The sequence below is a fragment of the Notolabrus celidotus genome, chromosome 18 (assembly GCF_009762535.1).
Source record: "Notolabrus celidotus isolate fNotCel1 chromosome 18, fNotCel1.pri, whole genome shotgun sequence".
Taxonomy (NCBI): Eukaryota; Metazoa; Chordata; class Actinopteri; order Labriformes; family Labridae; genus Notolabrus; species Notolabrus celidotus.
In genome coordinates this window covers 21,189,249-21,207,196 of record NC_048289.1, presented here as the reverse complement: position 1 = coordinate 21,207,196, position 17,948 = coordinate 21,189,249, and the positions used below count along the sequence as shown (strand labels likewise).

Here is a 17,948-nt window from a genome sequence, read left to right as displayed (position 1 = left end):
AGTGTATACTGTTATATTTTAGAAACTAGTCCCCAGATTATATCATTAGCAAATATTTGAAAAATGCTTGTTTCCTATTTTTTACATTTTTGATAAACAAATATTGTAAAAACAAAAAGGCACAAAAGAGTAAATCTTTCAAAAAGTTGGAAATCAACTTAAATTGAGATTATTAAAGCTTCTCTAAGGAACTTTTGGTATGGTAAATATCACAGGAGGACTTTGAGTTAAAGCTACCATCTATGAGCTACTTAGCGGATTTCAGGTGAAGGATTGTTTTTCTATAACTGTTTTTTTTTTAGAAAGCTTGGAGCAAGCCTTTATCCAATGATAACTGACTCATCAGTCTATTCTTTTATTAACCTCTCGTTCCTTTGTATTCAATAACACTCAAAGGTAATGCAGCTATGGGGTCTTTTTGTTTGTTATGCCCTTGTTTTGACATGCAAAGTTATGGAATTTCAAACATGTGATTAAAAATCTGATTAATTGATTAATTATTGAAAGTCAGTGATTTATTGCAATTTAAAAAAAAAGCTTTTAACAGCCCTAGTATTTATGTGTTGTTCTATATGTTTAAGGTAAATGTCTCAAACATAAAATAAAACTTTAAAGCATGATTAGCTGTAAAAATCTTTAAACTTGTTCCAGTAATTCAATTCATTTGTTGTCTAAGGCTCAGTAGTAGAAAACCTGTCTATCGATTGAAGAATGATATATGGTTTTAATGTTGCTATAAGCTTTGGTGATGGGTTGACCCTTTAGTTTGAGGTCACAAACAATCACAGATTCTGTCTTTAAATTTTATGCAAAAAACCCAACAAACTTATTCATGAGTTTATTTCTCAGTGACACTTTTTCCAAAAACATGGCCCTGTGCACTTTCTGTTTTCCTGATTTCCATTTCATATCTGCAACACTCATGCGCTCAGCTCTGCATGATAGCAGCTCATGGGTGATGATTTTCGAATCGATTTGCCTCTCTCACAAACGAAGGGCACAAAAGGCTGAGCGATCAGTCCAAGGCTGGCTGCTTTTGGCCCCGGAGAGAGGAGAGATGCTGTTTGAGTGGAGGGCAAGCATGGCTGATCTGAATCATGAAGAATAATGTTTAGCCTGGCAGATGATTAGGGATGTTAATTTTTTTTTTTTTTGGAGGGGGGGTGGGGGTTAAAGGGGGCTGGCACTTGGTGATGTCACGTTGGCGATCCGAACAATCTGGCAGGGCCGATTCCTGGCGAAACGCTGCTCAATTTGCTGGGGCTGCTGCTCCATTTGCCTGTTAATGAGCACTGTTGTTGGAGGTACCCATGTGTGCCATGTCAGGAGGCGAGCAGGCAGCACCTTCACCTGACGGTCTGACCACGCAGGAAAAAAATGGCTGCAGCTGTGACAGATGTTTGCACGGTCCTGGGGAGGGAGCCATGGGAGAGCTGTACAGTCAGAGGGCCTGGATGTATCCTGGACAACAACTGCTACAACATGTGTCTGCATCAGAGTTTATTCCAAAACAAGGAATCAGCTTGTTTTTTCTAAAAGGACATCACAATGATAAGAGTAAGTCCCAAATGTGACCAAATTCAGCCTAAAAAGAGGTACAAAATCTATCAGTCAAGGTTTAAAAAGTTCAAATAGGTACAAATGTTTCTTACTTGTGTGTATGTGAGTTGATAATAAACCCTTTCTTGGTGTGTGATCTAGAAGGCGGAGCTCTCAGAGTCAAAGGATGGATGGTTGGGGTAAACTCATCACATCACAGCATGACAACATCACTTAATTACTAATGAAAGGGTGAGATCTCCATGGTCCACATCTGATGATAGAAGCCAGGATTGAAGGACCAGACCAGTGACATTGCTACATTTTGCTATGTTACCTCAGACGACAAAGAGTTACAATACAACTGACAGATATCGTAAAAACGAATGCTTTATTTTGGATTTGGTCGAACCAAACATAAGATGTGGTCACATAGTGTGGCAATCTAAAAACCTTGCTACAACGGCAATTGCCTCTTGCATTTGAGGATTATTTAATCATCTTCTGGCCGGTCAGCTGTGCTGGGACCCTTTGCATGAATGGTCCTAACCTCTTTCATGTGTCCCACTGCAAATGACAACCATTGGTTTCCAATAATTTCCATATGGCATTTAAAATCAATAGACATTCTCTTGAAATGTGCTTGAGTTGTGTAATTCATCACTGTAAACACTGTCATGTGGAGTCAAATGCAATGCAGGGAAGGATTCAAAAACCATGCTGGATGATTTTCATACCATTATGAAATCAATGGAAATCAATGGCTACATGGACAGTGAAAAATAATACAACTTGAAGCCAAGGTTTGGAAAATGATCTGGTGGAAGCATAAAATGTATAAAACATGGAAATAGTCTCTTTGATGTCAACCACTGGTTTGGTAAGAGACATTTTAAGCCTAGCGGTGGTGGTGGCCATGTTGAGTATGCTGGCTCCAAATAATTATGATCAACTTGTAAACAGGCAAAGAGGTGGAGTCAAGGCGGGCCACAAACCTCCTGGCTAACAGCTACAATGTGCCTGCCTGTCAGTTAACTCACCACGGTCATAATTGTGCAAATTTCAGTTTAACTCTATATCTTTATATAATCTAACGAACGTGTTCTGAAAGAATACAAGCCTGTGTAACGTTTGAAAATAAAAAATGACCAAAACTGGTCTATAAGGCTCAGTTCTAAACATGTTTATTTGTGCTATGGAGTTGTACATTTTAATATAGGACTCTATGGGGATTGGGTCACTTTCGAAGCCAGCCTGAAGTGGACACTCGAGGTACTGCAGTTTTTTGCACTTCTGCATTGGCTTAATTGTTCAGCACAAGAGGTTTCTGCTTGGGTTGAAGTAACTAATTTAATTAACTCAAGTATTGTACCCAGTTCAGTTTTGAGGTACTCGTTATGCACTTTTGCATTTCCATTTTATCATATTTATCATTTTATCATATAATATTTCAACCAAACATAGTCCTTTTTTTCCAACTGCTTATCTCTGACAGCTAGTTTGTAGTTAGTTTTTGTGAAACAAACACAACAATAAGGTATTTTGTTAAAATGAGAGACATTGCTATAGTTTTAACTACAAAATACTAAATTCTTTTTTTAAGTTATATTTTTGGGGCTTTTTGCCTTTATTCCATAGGACAGCTGAAGAGAGACAGTAAATATGGGGACTAGAGAGTTGGGGAAGACATGCAGGAAATGGTCGACAGGTCGGGAATCGGCGACCCCTGCGACGAGGACTGTAGCCTCTGTATGTGGGGCACTTAGACTGCTAGGCCACCAGCGCCCCCAGTGTATTATTTCTACAGATAGTTTAAACTTTCTTAATTTTACTTACAGTGAATGCAATATTTCTACTTTGACTTATTTCAGTCCGGTGAACAAGATGCTGAGGCTTGTGGGATAGAGGAGGCCTCTGAGTTAGGATTAAAGTTGCAGGATGCTGTGGCTATTTATTGACACCTCACTGTGAGATGTGCCAATATCTCTGCTGTACATTGTAACACCATTCCACAGTGCATCATTACACAGATCCATAAAACAGACAGGCAACCAGACCAAAACTTTAATGACAAATGCTCTGATCTGAGATAAGTATAAATACGGTGTAATTCAGCAAGGTTTCATGCCTGGTTAAGCATGTACATCTTTTTGGCGGCCCGCTAACTGATATTACTTCAGTGCAATATTTCAGAGCACGAATTAACTCTGATGTGTGAGCAGACCCGGATTGGACCGGCTCTCCAAACTGTCTTGTGATTATATCGAGATAGATAGAGGAAGTGGTGCACAAAAACTCCCCACAATCTACAAGCTGTCCTGGCAAATTTAAATACGCCTCAGAAGAAAAAAAAAAAAGGCACAAAAACAAATGGGGGAATTATTCTGTAATGTTTGTGCTGCTGGAAAATAGGTAATAGACGCCCCGAGAGTGTTTTTGAAGGCAGTTTGTTTTCTGTCTGATTACTGAATCCAGGCTTGATATACAGATGTAAATATGCTGCTAAAAAGCCCCCTCCTCCTCCTCTTCCTCCCCTCCCTCCCTCTTCTCCTCCATCTGGCACACAATAGTTTAAAATTCTTAATCCATGAGCAACCATTGAACATTAGTGAATTGCAAATTACAGATGTTTTACTGTCTCTGCCTCTTCTTTTTTTCCCTGTTTTGATCTGTGCATCCCACTGTCACTCAGTGTCGCGCACGCATCCCTCGCTCCCCTGCATTCATTAGACGCCCCGTGCCATCATGGCACCATATGACACTGTCATCATTTGGTAATTAAACCTTTGCTCGTTTAAATATGAAAAGCTGGCAAGGGTGGGATCATAAACAATGTTGCGCAAACCAGATTTTCCGGGGCTAAATGAGAAGTCGAGCAACATCATGCCAGAGATTGATTTTTTTTTTCTGTCTTCACATGCAGGAAAATGAAAAACAAACTCATGCCAAACATATCAGGCTGTCTTACATTTAAATTCATACAGACACTTTATTTAAAACACTTCAGGAAAACAAACTCTAGCTCAGTTTCTACTGCTAGAGATACCATAAAAGATGCAAATTCAAGGGTCAGATTTGGAACAAGTGGCGTGCCAAGGGACAGGACTTTTACTATTCTGGTTAAACTTTTACGTCTTCTTTGAGAGATTATATCTGACAGTGTGAATCGTAAAGTTTAAAACAAAATGGGCAGAATTTTTAAAATAAAGTACATTTTGTAATTTCAATCAGTTTGGATCAAACAACTTGGGTTTTAATTGTGAAATATATATTTTTGAGCTTGAAAACATGGTCTTAGCAACCTAAAAATAAAACAATTATCCCTTGGTTATCCAAAAAAGCTCTGTGTCAATTTATTTAAACAAAAAGGTAAAATATAGCATATTTTGTAATTTAGCACCTTTAATGTTTACATATAAATTTGATGTTTTTTCATAATGTGCTGTAAAGATGAGAAATTATAATGTTTGGTGCTTTTGTGCTTACAGTCCATAACTCTATTGAAAAAAGTTTAAAACTTTGTTTGTTATTTTTCATATTTCTATTTTTTTTAATTGACTTATGATCTAGATTGAGGTTGCTGAAGGGTCTTTTTTGGCTGTTCAAGTGGTGCCAGTAGGATAGCCTACCTTAAGTGTGTATTTATGTGCTTATAGTCACAGGTTACTCTTCTCCTCTTTCACCCCAGGGATACAATGATAGAAAAAACCCTGCAGATTACAATTTCTAAGGCTTGAATGTGGACAATAAGACCATCTTTAGGTTCTACATTCAAGACACAACATCACTGCTGCACTCTTCTATACTCTAAACACACTTCTGTGCTTCATCATGTTGGACCAGCAGACAATAAAACCTCCTCTGTGCCTGAGGACAACAGCACCATCCTCCAGATCCTCATCTACATCCACACAGGCCTCCATCACTGCAGATTTAACCAAACAGCAGCAGAGAGGGAGGAATGCCCGAACCATTACAAGCCAAACTACTGTCTTTTTATTACCACTAAACAATCTTCCCTCGGAGCCGTCCTTTAGCGTTCCTCTGTGAGAAAAGTGTGTGGGAGGAGGCCGTTCCCTCGCATTATGGCTCTCCATAGATCAAGGTCACAATTTTCATGATCATTACACCACTGAAGGTGACGGGAAGCATTTACAGAAGTGATCAGGAGCTTATGTGGGAGCTGCTCATCCGTAGATTTCTGGGGGAGAGGGAATATATGTGTACACACACTCACACACTCACACACTCTCTCTCTCACACACACACACACACACACACACACTCACACACACACAAACTAATCAGCAAATCACAGTGTGCGGCTGATATCACATCCTCGTTATGAAGGAGACAACTAGAGACAAAGGAGGAAAAAATGAAAAAACAAGGGGAGAATTAAAGAAATCAACATTTGTGGGTTCAAAGGAGGTGGCTGCTACATTATGCATTCACACCCTGCCATAGGCTAACACATGTCAGCGGCTCAGTGGACACAAGCTCTGCTTCCCATATTGCTGACATGTGATTTGAAGCTGTTGGCTGTCTGGTTGGGACACAGGCAGCTGGCGGGACACCTAGGAGCTGCCTCAGGGTGATCTCTGCTGCACACACACACCCACACACACACACACAGGAGGATCCAGGCGTCAGTTTCTCCCGCGGTGATGCACCAAGGGCCTTATGGGAGCCTAGTTGTTTTTTAAGTAAAATATTTTTAGTTTTGTCCTGTATGTTAAATAAATAGAAGGGTTCCAGTTGTGGCAGATGACTCTTCATGAATGAGTCTGGTTCTACTCAAGATTTCTGCCTGTTAAAGGAAGTTTTTGCTTGCTACTGTTCCAAGTGGGTGGCATCAGAGATAGCTGTTGGGATATTTCTTTATCTCTATCTATTTATCTTTTTCTGGCTCTAGCTTGAAACCACTTTATTGGCCCATCTTTTTGAGGCAGATTGTTTTCCACAAATACATCTGGTCTTACTCGAGGTTTCTGCCTGCTCAAGCAAGCACCTGGGAGACTGGCAAGATATCTGCTGGTATTTATCTTTCTGTCTTACTCTCTATCCCACCTCATAGGCCCATCTTGAGGTAGATGGCCATCTGTCAGTGAGTCTGGCTGTGCTCAATGCCTCTGCCTGTTCAAGGATTTTTTGTTTGCCGCTGTTGCCAAGTGCTTTTAAGTCGTGCTTTAATTGGTTTCGGTCCGCCGAAAAAAAATCCTGGTATGCCAAGGGGTTAAATATAGAAGCGGAGTGTACTGACCCTCTTAAAGCACTGCTTGTAATGCTGGCAAAGTGTTAGTTTGCCTCTTCCAGTCTTTTTCCAATGTCTCTGTCCATCTGGTTCAGACAGGTAGCTATCTGGTTCTACCTGAGGTTTCTGCCTGACAGAATGACATTAGTCTTTTCCACTGTTTAAAGTAATATTGGTTCTCTGTAGATAATACAAAGAGAAAAGTCTAGACCAGCTTGTTATAAGGTGTCATAAAACAAATGATGTAATGATTTGGTGTCATATGAATTCAAACTGACTGCTTAATTGAAAACAATTTAAAAAAAGATAAATAATTGAAAAGTTAACTTCTTCACTTTACAAAAAAAAAGCCTCTCTTATCCTGCAATTAATATTCTCCACTCTAGTTTCCAATGCCCTTAAAATTCCTACTGTAAAGCCTCCAACCAGAGGGGCACACATTTAACTATTCATGTGGAAACTTTGATGGGGAGGAGAAGGGATTTAGCCCGAGTTCCCAGTACAATAAATGCAACACAGAGAGAATACTTCTTTTTTTGAAAATGACAAGATACAGACCTATTTTTAATCCAGCAGCACTGCAGGGCATATTTAACAATTACTCTCAAATCTGCATAATGAATGAGGAGCAAGAGTGTATTTTTAAGTCTTTATTCCCTAAGTTGATGTGAAAGCATGAAAGGTGGGAAGACAACGTGCATGAAATATTCAGAATATCAATATTATTTCTTTGTGGGTGAAAAAAAAAGAATCAGAATGCTGAACTTATTGTGATGATAATAAATATGAAAATAATCATAATTGTAGGTTTTTTTTTTATTTGGGGCTTCTTCCATGTTTAAATGCAAATGAGATGTTAATTTTTCTTAATGATTTGCTGTACCTGAGGCATGGAAGAGCTCAGAAACTCAACTGTCTGACTGCTCTTGTGCTCAGGGTATGAAAAGTAATTTAACAAAGTGTTTTCCAATCAAAGTAATGTAACCTGATTTCACTTTCATTTGGATCTTTAATCCAATACAAAATCACAGGAACCACTGACTCTGCTTGTGTGTGTGTGTGTGTGTGTGTGTGTGTGTGTGTGTGTGTGTGTGTGTGTGTGTGTGTGTGTGTGTGTGTGTGTGTGCGCGCGCCTGTGTGTGTGTGCGTGAGTGGTGACGGGACAGATCATCAGCTGAACAGCCAACCTGAAACACGGAAGCAGATATAGGAAGAGTTTAAGTGGAGTTAACACCAAACAGGCAGCAGACGACAGCAGTTTCAACGTGGATGGTTTTTTTTTACAGTGTGGAGTTACCGTGGGAGAAGGTGAAAGTGCTCTCTGTGTGTTTTATCATCTGATATACGACCCTGACAGCTGTAAAGCTCAGCATTGACTTTTACGTCTATTCTTAATTCTTGATGCTCTTCCATCAAAGACAGTAAACGGTTAAAATGGCGACATTAAACTGACGTGTTTGAGTGCAAATAAGTAGGATACACGTGGAGAGAGAAATAGAGAGTGATCGAATCGAGGCGGAAAACAAAAAGAATGCGAATATTTCGTTTGATGTCCATCCTTCAAAATTGCGTTTTAACTAAGGACAACTTTTATTCTAAAATAAAACAATATATTATTTATTTCTGCTTTCTGCCTTTTTAATTAATTATCTGACACTGAAAGTGAATGTGCAGAATTGATCTTTAATGAGTTTAAGACAAGTATGGCATATTTTTTTCCACCAACATTATTTTATTTATCATATATTTAACTATTTTTAAGGAATCAAGTCGTTAAAGTTGATTTTTCTCGTTGTTATATATGTTGTTTATATAGGCTATATCAAAATGAGATGAAAAGTAAATGATTTCTCCTTATATTTAATTTCATATTATAAATTCCTAAGAAAAAAACACTAATGGTATTATCAAGACAACTGAAAAACATTGAAATATTTTATTAATTTTCGTTGAGTTGCTAAGATAACCACTGTGTGTGTTAAAATCAATACACCACGTGAGGAGGTTGTAATGACTTTATAACTGTGTGATATGGAAATACAGATACTGCACCGAAAAGGAAACAGAGGCTCAAATAACTACCTATAATTTAGGGGAAACTAGTAGGTGGGGGGAGTCTCTGCTCTAAAAATAAATAAATGAAAACTATGATAATAAAAATCACGGATCACATTCTAATTTTACTTTTAACGAGGAGGGGGATCAATGGAAACAGTTTAATGATCCAATTAATTATGGGCAAAATTAAAAGCAAGTGCAAAATCAATCCTTCACGGTGTGGAGGATGGAATCAGATTGATGCTCCATCTGTTCACACTGAGTGACCCGGAGTGTGTGTTACCTCTCTACTAGAGTGCAAGACAAACTAAGAAGCCTATACACAGGCTACTGTGTCCACTGTCAGGAAACTGTGTATTTCGTGTTACAGGATGATAAAGAGGTGGAACAGTTGGATATATTTCCTTCCAATAGCTATTAAAAAATCGAATACTGCTTAATCATTTTTTTTTTAATAGGTTATAATTTAAGAACAAATAGTTGCATATGTTATACAAATAAGGCACCTGCAGACAACTGGATTTATTTAATTACCCAATGCATATCATATAAGAAACCTTGTTCCCAGATTAACAAATTTGCACCCAAAAAACCCTAAAAAATCGACTTAAATTCTCCATAAATGAATTCAAATCTCCTGACCCTCCCCATTCTCCTTAAAATCCGAAAGGATTAATAGTCAACTTACACCCAGTGCTGTCAGCTCCCCTCTGCAGGGAAACTCTGATCGATTGGTGACGTCGGAATACCGCGAGACAACAGCAGTCACGAGAGGAGGAAGAAAAAAAAACAAAAACGCAGAAGACACCTCTCCCACCTCAAATAAAAGTTCTCTACCACCACCTCTACCCTGACGCCTCCATCATCCTGCCCGGGCAGTGTGAAGTGGTGTTCTGCAGGAGGAGCTGCCGGACCCTCGGCGGTGCTGCTTCCTCCCCCCTTCTCTCTCCTCCTGTGTGCACAGGCCATTAGGAAGCGGGGCAAAAGATAAATGGCTCTCTGTCAATACATTACACCTTCTCCTAATGGGTGCACGCGGGCTCCAAAAACATTTTTGCAAACTCTTGACATGGAGTGACGCCGTCTTAAGTATTGTGGATGTGTATCAGGCTGGGAATGAAGCAGACATTTACAAATGGATTAATTTTTCTGAATATTTGGGCCTTTTTGGCATCACTATTCCACGTTGGAAATGTTATCTTTAGAAATAAAAAACGCAGGAACGAGGTGATAATTGATTCAGTCTTTGCCCTGTTTAAAAGGCTGTTAGGGGCTCTTTGACCTCTTGGTTGTAGCAGATGAATGGAGCAGCCTCCTTCACAAAAAAGAGAGGGGTTATAGGTTACACATAGCCCCATCTGACCGCACGTGCTCCCCAAACACAAAGCAAACACGTGCAAACTGTGTATTCTTTATTCTGAAAACAACAACTTCAGCATTTTGCTTAATTTTTGCAGAAGGGGGATCAAAACGTGGGGAGCAGGAGGGCACAGGAGAAAGAGGAGAGAGGAGAGAGGGAGGAGATGGTGATGATGATGGTGGTGAAGGTGGGGGTCTTATAAGGGGGGAAAGCGAGAGAGGGAGAGAGAGGGGGAAAAAAAGAATGTAGCTTTAAGGGAAATGTGCAGCCGGCTGTGAAATTACAGCCTATAGTGCTACATATTGTACCAGAAGCTCACTCCAAAAACAGTAACAAAAAGAGAAATCATCCCCTAACCTGACCAGGAGGCAGAGCACGAGAGGAGGCCGTCTGCCCCGAAGAAAAGACCCCCCCGCCCTCCCCAACACCACATCACACCCCCAGAAAATATTGCCAAATAGGTAGCAGGAGCGCGTGCTTAAAGAATGACAAGGGAGAAATTAGTATGTTACCTTCTTGTTATTAATTATTATTATTATTAGTAGCAATAGTAACAGTAGTCGTTGTAGGCATGGAATTGGTTACCTATCAGTAGTAATAGGAGTATAATATGGGCACTGGGCATGAAGTAATATTAAATTTATTGACTGAATTTTGTATTAATTAAATTTTTTTATTAAGCTAATTTGTACATATATTTTAAACACATTTTAATGTATCTGTTACGCATTTCTTTTCATTTTTTAGGGGTGGGGGGTGCTTTTTACCGTTTTTTAAGGTTTGTCACAAAACTTTTATCTTTGAAAATTGCCATACAAATTAATATTATTATATCTTTTATAATATGATTTATTGATACACTGTATGTAAATAATCTAGTAAATATATCTGATTTATATCAGCTAATATATATGTATATATATATATATAAGTTCCCATAGACTGTATTTTTTTTCTTATTATTATTAGTAAACAATTGGCTATAATATATATTCACTTTCATGTAATTCCATCATGCATTTGTATTTAATTTCCCCATTAATCAGATGATTCTACCCAGCAGGTGTAGTACACAATGTACTCTAATTTATTTACAACTACTTATGCTGTTCATTCATTAAGGATTTTTTCTCCATATTTTTTTTACTCACCAGATTGACCACATGCGTTCAAGTGCAACTCAACTTTTACTTTTTTGGACCTGCTCTCCCTCAGCCTCTTTACGTTTGAGAAACTATACAGCGCCATCTACAGAAGCTCAGCGGCACTGCTGCGTCAAGATCAGCCTCACCTCCAACCTCCATCCAGCACCACAGCTTCCAGTCTGGACCAGAGCAATCATCACACCATCAGTGTAATGTGAGAGGGTCGATAAAGTCAGAATTTACGTAGTGGAAATCAGACATTTTTACAGTTTTAAAAGCATCAAAGCAATATATATAATTTTTTTTTTTTAAACATCAAAGGCCTTATACCACATGAGCTGTCATAAAGACACGAGTTTTTTTTAAAAATCAAGGAGGAAAAAAATAAAACTCAGAAGATGGAGATTCATCCGTGTTGTGATCAGACCTGTGCACACATGGATATCTTGTAAAAGGCTGTTAGTCCGCGTGATAAAGGAAAAAAGATCTGAAACGGACACAAATTTAAAAAATAATCTTCATTTCATTGATTCAAAACTTCCAGTGAGCGAGCGTATAATTCACAGCTGTTATAATGTCTAATAAAGTCCGAATCCATTCCTTATTTGTCCCCCTCCCCTTCCTGCCGCCGTGTCAGAGCCACAGACCTCCTCATTTGGACCCCAAGTTTTTTTCCTTTTTTGCGTTGGCGAATCACAAAGTGTTGGCATCTATTGCCTTTGTCTGACAAGTCATCCATATAAGCAAAAGGGGGGTCTGCAGAGGGGAGGAGAGGGGAGAGGAAGGGGGAAGGAGGAGGAGGAGGAGGAGGGGGAGGAGGGGAGGGAGGGTTGCAGCTTTTAGAACCACAGACACAGAGAGAGGCTTCATTCCCAGCCCCAAAGATCCAGCCTAACGCATCCAGCGCGAGAGAGAAAACCGATGTGTGTGCTCGTGTGTGCAGGTTTTTCTGCGCCGTTTTGACGCGTGAATCCAGGCCACTAGGACTGAGGAGATACCGGGCCCCATAAGCTGGACATCGCTTCTTTCTAAAGAGACACGAGATGCTGTGAGATTTTACCCCTACATACCCTCAAGGCTCTGTAAAAATACCGATAAACTCAGCCCGGGTCGCGTTCCTGAAACAATCCTTCGGTCATGCTGCGCACCTGCCAGAGCTCCTCGCGCGGACCGGACTGTTGAAGAGAAACAGAAAGGGCAACTTTTAAGGAAGAAGTTGCCATTGCAGCGGAGGTTGGAGGGGGAAAACTCTTAAGTCCCTCCATCGAGTAGAATCACATTTTTTCTTCACATTTTCATCCTTGATAGGAAGGCGAAACGGCGACTTCAGTTGATTATCTGTCTTTCCTTTGCTATCCAATGGATATTCACTGCAAAGCAGACCCCTTCACAGCGATGCACCGTAAGTACCACAACGCGAGTTCTTCTGCCACTGCAGCTTGTGCATGCATACAGGAAAAAATAATGCAGAAATATTTCAATCTATACATATTTGAGAGGCCTGTAGCGGAGGGAATAGCGTGTTTCATGCGTCTTGACGCATAACAAACTAATAAACACAAATTAAACTACAAGGGTAATGTAAATATCTCATATTTCAAATCCCAAGTTGTGTCTGCATTATGAATCCGATATAAAATAAGAAACACTCATACAATAAATCATCGCAATGTGCAGCAGTGCTTCTGTAAACAGAGCGGTGAGATGCACAAATTAAAACTTGTAGTAAACAAAGAACATGCGCGTGCAGGTGCTCTCTAATTTACACGTGTATCAGCCTCCTATTTTTCCAGGCGCTGTCCTTGTGTTAGGCCTAATAAGTCAGAACACATTCATTACACATGTATTATTCAATTTATTCAAATAACAACCAAGTCTCCAAGTCCACCTTAAGTCCACACACAGTGTGGTTTGTTTGTAATTTGAGTATAAATAATTGATGGGCTCTTCATTTAGTAAATAATTTGTAATATGAGTGATCAAAGCTCGTTCAATTATTTAAAACAGGCGAGGGAAAATGAGCGAACTGAAACTCAATAGCTAACAAGAACCGAGGAGAAAATATGAAGTCTGTGGATCCACTATGAGAAACTTTGAAGTCCAGGAAAGTCAGAAAAAATACAGGTTTTATTTACACCAAATTGCTGCTGTGACACAGGATAACATGGTACAAAGCAGGCTGGATTTAATGCAGGAACTGTATTCAAAGTGTGACTGAAAAATGTGAAGCCTGTGTTTCATGATGAGGCTCAATGTAGCCTCGTATTTATTTTTTTTAAAAGATTATCTTAATTTATCAGAAGTCAAAATAATATGATGTATTTACAGGGAGGGAGAGAGACACGCGTGCACATAAACAAATAAGACACATTTTCTCTCTTCAAAATAAAATGCCCTAATAAAACCTGAATATTAACAGGACGTTTGTTTTTGTGATTCTCCCTCATTTCGAACTCTCTAAAATATACCTCATTTATCTAGACATGGTTTACTCAGAATAATATTTATAAAATTATTGTAAAAAATGTGTCTTTTTGTTGTTTTCCTAACGTGTATAAACCAGAGAGACGAGGCGCCTAATTTATATCAGGAAACAACTTTTTCACGACATAAATAAAAATGAATTAAGGTAATTTGTTTATAAAAATTATATATACATATTGTTAATGCTGTATTTCATGCATCCTTAAATACAATTTAAAATACACCTGCTTTAAACAAAGACACCTTTATTTTTTTCATTTAAAGAGGTATCTTTATTTCCATACCTTCTATATTAATATATGGGGAGAACACTCACCTGCGTCCTCTCCTTAACGACGTTATGTAATGTTACGGTTGTGTGTGTGCTGCTGTTGTATCCCACGTAGGGCACGGAGGTGTGAACCAGCTCGGCGGGGTGTTTGTGAACGGCAGACCCCTCCCGGACGTGGTCAGGCAGCGGATCGTGGAGCTTGCCCACCAGGGCGTCCGGCCCTGCGACATCTCCAGACAGCTACGCGTGAGCCACGGCTGCGTCAGCAAGATCCTGGGCAGGTGGGTGAAAGATCTGCGGCCAAGCCCTGCAGCTGCAGCCAGGTAGGCTGTGCCGAGTGCGAGGGGGAGGCGGACATGCAGGGTGGAGAGCTAAATCCTTACATTTGAAAAAATTATGATGTTTCAGTTGTTATACATTTCTGTTTTTAAAGATGCAGGGTAGTGTTAATGATGAGTGGATAATTGTGTTTATTTTAAATATTTGTTTACACTTTGACACAACCTCTTTGCTGCCTACTCATGCCATGCATGCTCTCGTGCGTTTTGCTATTCCTAGTTGTTTTGAGGAAAGTTGTGTTATTTTTTTTATATAGACTGAATGTTTGAAGACGATTTAAAACTTTAAAACTAAAGTTTCATGTTTTGCTGAAGGAAAGTTTGACTTCTTGGACACTTTCCAAAGCTTTTACGCATGGGTGTATCTTTGCGCCGAACCAGATTAAACGTATGTCTGTGGACTGAACTGGGTCGTAGATATTGCAATCTTTCATCTTTTCATGTCGGGTTTAATTTTCTTGCAGGTATTACGAGACTGGCAGCATCAAACCAGGTGTTATCGGTGGCTCTAAACCTAAAGTGGCCACGCCAAAGGTGGTGGAGAAAATCGCAGACTACAAGAGACAAAACCCCACCATGTTCGCGTGGGAGATCAGAGACAGACTGCTGGCAGAGGGCGTCTGCGACAACGACACAGTTCCCAGCGTCTCATCCATTAACAGGTAGGACACAAACATCTAAACATCATCTGATAAATGCTTTTAATTTTGGGATAAACAATAGAATTCAGATGTAAACAGGTAAATAAAGAGGTCCAGGAGCGCTAATGAGCAATCATGTGTCTGTGCCATGAGCTGAATATTGTTTGACCAAGTTCCTGCTGCCCCGCGCGCCGAGTCTGCCTGCCTGCCTGCCTGCCTGCATGCGGTCTCTGAGGTGCAATTCAATCTTTCAGACCAAACTCCCTCAACAATCAGCAGTACATCCAGGACTGAGTGAATCTGTCGAGATGAAAACCGATCAATATTCGGTGACCAGATCCCGTGGCGCTATAAAGCAGGCCAATTTTCTTTAGCACATCTAATGTGCTGCTGGAGCTGCTGCTGCTTCTGCACAGAGAGGGGGCAACACTGGCTTTCTGCAGGATTTTAATTTAAGAAATGCTTTAAAATGATAGGCATTCATTTCTAAAATAGTGCTGCACGGATAATATGATAGAAGAAGAAAAAAAGTGCACTCTGTTGAACAACGAGGCTCCTGATTTAAATCCTCGCATTAAAATTGGAGTTATCTTGCTGTAATTAATATTGATGTTGCATTATGATGATGCATAAAAGTGCACTATCAATTTTCCCTTAATCATAGCATTAAAACTCTTGCATAAAAGCCCCCTTTGACAGATTATGATATAACATAGTATCCACATGTAACAAGTTAATTATAATAATGGTACAAATCTGCAGTTATTGTTTACAAAATGATTGTATGAAAAAAATATATAAAAAATCTATATATAGCTGTTTGTGCTGCAAATTTGTGGTCGTTTTAAAACAATTTTATGTAAAATTATCGCAGAAAATATCAAAACTATCAAGCCATGTTCACTATTCCTAGTTCCAAAGTGAACTTACTAACATTTTTGAAAACGTATCCTTGTAATTATCCAAATTAAATAAGTTCAAGTACAATATTTATGTCAAATTTTAAGTTTGGTTAAAGAAAACACTTGTATGACAAATTCTTCTCTATTCTGAACAAGGCAAATCCCATATTCATGCTTGGTATTCACAGTTTTCTCAAATTATCATATTAAATAATAATTAATAACTAGTCAAGTGCACTATTTATGCTATTAATTATCATTTGTCTTAAAAAAAAAAGGTTGTAGGAAAAGATATATGAAATATCCACATTTAACAGGCTTAGTACCACTATTTGTGCTACAGATCTTCAGTTGTCTCGAAGAAATTTGTAGAAATAGAAGGATAGTTATTGAAAGGCAGCTACAGGAGGACCCAGGACACCCCCACCCAACCCCTCGCCCCCCCAGTAGAGATCCCTGGTGATGAACTTTGGTTAAGAGGCACTGTTCCATAGAGCCAGCATCAGCATTACATTTTAATGAGCTGATGGGAGAGCATGGACAGCTCCACACAAGACATCTTTTAAATAGAGGGAAAAAAAGGGCTGAAGAAAATTCATTTCATGCTTCGTGGCTGCTTAAAAAGCCCCATTTAAGGAGGCTCAGACACATGTATGTGATAAATTCAAAATGTACATTAATATCATTAAAAGAGCCCTATAAAGTTCTTTTTTTCAATTCCAATTAAAGCTTTCTATTTTGAAGCAGGGGGGAGGGAGCCTTATGTGTCTTTGTTTATGTGTGAAATTAAATTGTGAATACAAAGAAGTGTAATTCTATCAGTCAAATACAGTATGAGAGCTACTTAGAATTTCTATTAAGGCTTAATGCAGATTTTCCCCCCCCCCTTTTTTTTTCAAGTAGAAGAAGTGTGAATGTGTGGCTCTGTGCTGCACGCATACAATGAAGCACCCACACAAATGAGACGACATTTTTCTTTTATTTAGCTGGGGGGTTAATATTTTGATATGTTGGAATTTCAAAAGGAGTAGTGTGCAAAAAAAATCAATGAAAACATCCAAAGGGTTTCAATCATTTTTGTAGATTTTGCTTCGGATTTTCTGTTGCTTCAAGTTGGTTTCGAGATCTCTCAAAAAGGTGTCTTAAAAATAAGCATTAAGAGGAATTTTCCTCCAAAAAACATGGCTTAACCAGTTAAGACAATTCAGAAAAAAAGGCGGAAAGGCTGGAGCCAAAGTCTTTTCCAGTTGGGTGATCCTGACTGGGGCCAGTGGTGGGTTTCTGTGGCAGACAGTCTGACCTCAGGACTGTTGACAAAAGAGGACGCTCCATTTAAACACCTTTCCCCCTGCATGCATTATTAAACGCTACAGAGATAGTGTTGTACTATGAGCCAGGGCCACCACAACCAACAAGTAACGGTCTCCTGCTGGGAGACATAAAACAAACAAAAAAAGGGAAAAAAAAGCTCCTGAATGGCGCTGGATATTATTGATTCAGAAGGAAAGCAATTTTAATATTTCTTCAGGGGGATTTTCAGCAACAGCCAGGTCATTAATTCATTCTCCCAAATTGCTTATTCAATATCAGGAACATGGATACCAAATAAAGTCTTTGAATTTATGTAGCGCGCTCAAGTCAAGGGGTCGAATAACTGTTATGAGGCGAAGTGAAAAAAATTAAAACATCAATATGCGCTCTGTGGAGAGGTTTGTTGTTAGGTGGCTTTGCCTCCAAGGGGAGTTTTTTTTTTTTATTTGTGACAGTGCTGGATTAACTCCTCTGAAGCCTCCTGGCACCTACAGCAACATCAATATCCAAATCATTTCATTCCTTTATGTATGGTGTGGAAAGAAATGAAAGGTTTTGTTCTGAAAACTGTGCTGTTGTATTAGAGTGGGTGCAGTTTTTTTGTCTGTGAAAACAGAACATGGAGAAAATGAAGGAATAAAATCT

At 39.2% G+C, this 17,948-nt stretch overlaps 1 protein-coding gene across 1 annotated transcript in view; it reads left to right on the top strand.

The window, feature by feature from the left end:
* Nucleotides 1-1,310: 1,310 nt before the first annotated feature.
* LOC117830518 (paired box protein Pax-2a-like) overlaps nt 1,311-17,948 on the top strand; it is a 48,321-nt gene continuing 31,683 nt past the window's right edge. The window contains exons 1-6 of the mRNA XM_034708667.1: nt 1,311-1,456; nt 11,427-11,565; nt 12,665-12,758; nt 13,532-13,534; nt 14,227-14,392; nt 14,914-15,111. Coding sequence (XP_034564558.1) covers nt 1,311-1,456; nt 11,427-11,565; nt 12,665-12,758; nt 13,532-13,534; nt 14,227-14,392; nt 14,914-15,111 — 746 coding nt within the window. The remainder of the gene's footprint in view (nt 1,457-11,426; nt 11,566-12,664; nt 12,759-13,531; nt 13,535-14,226; nt 14,393-14,913; nt 15,112-17,948) is intronic.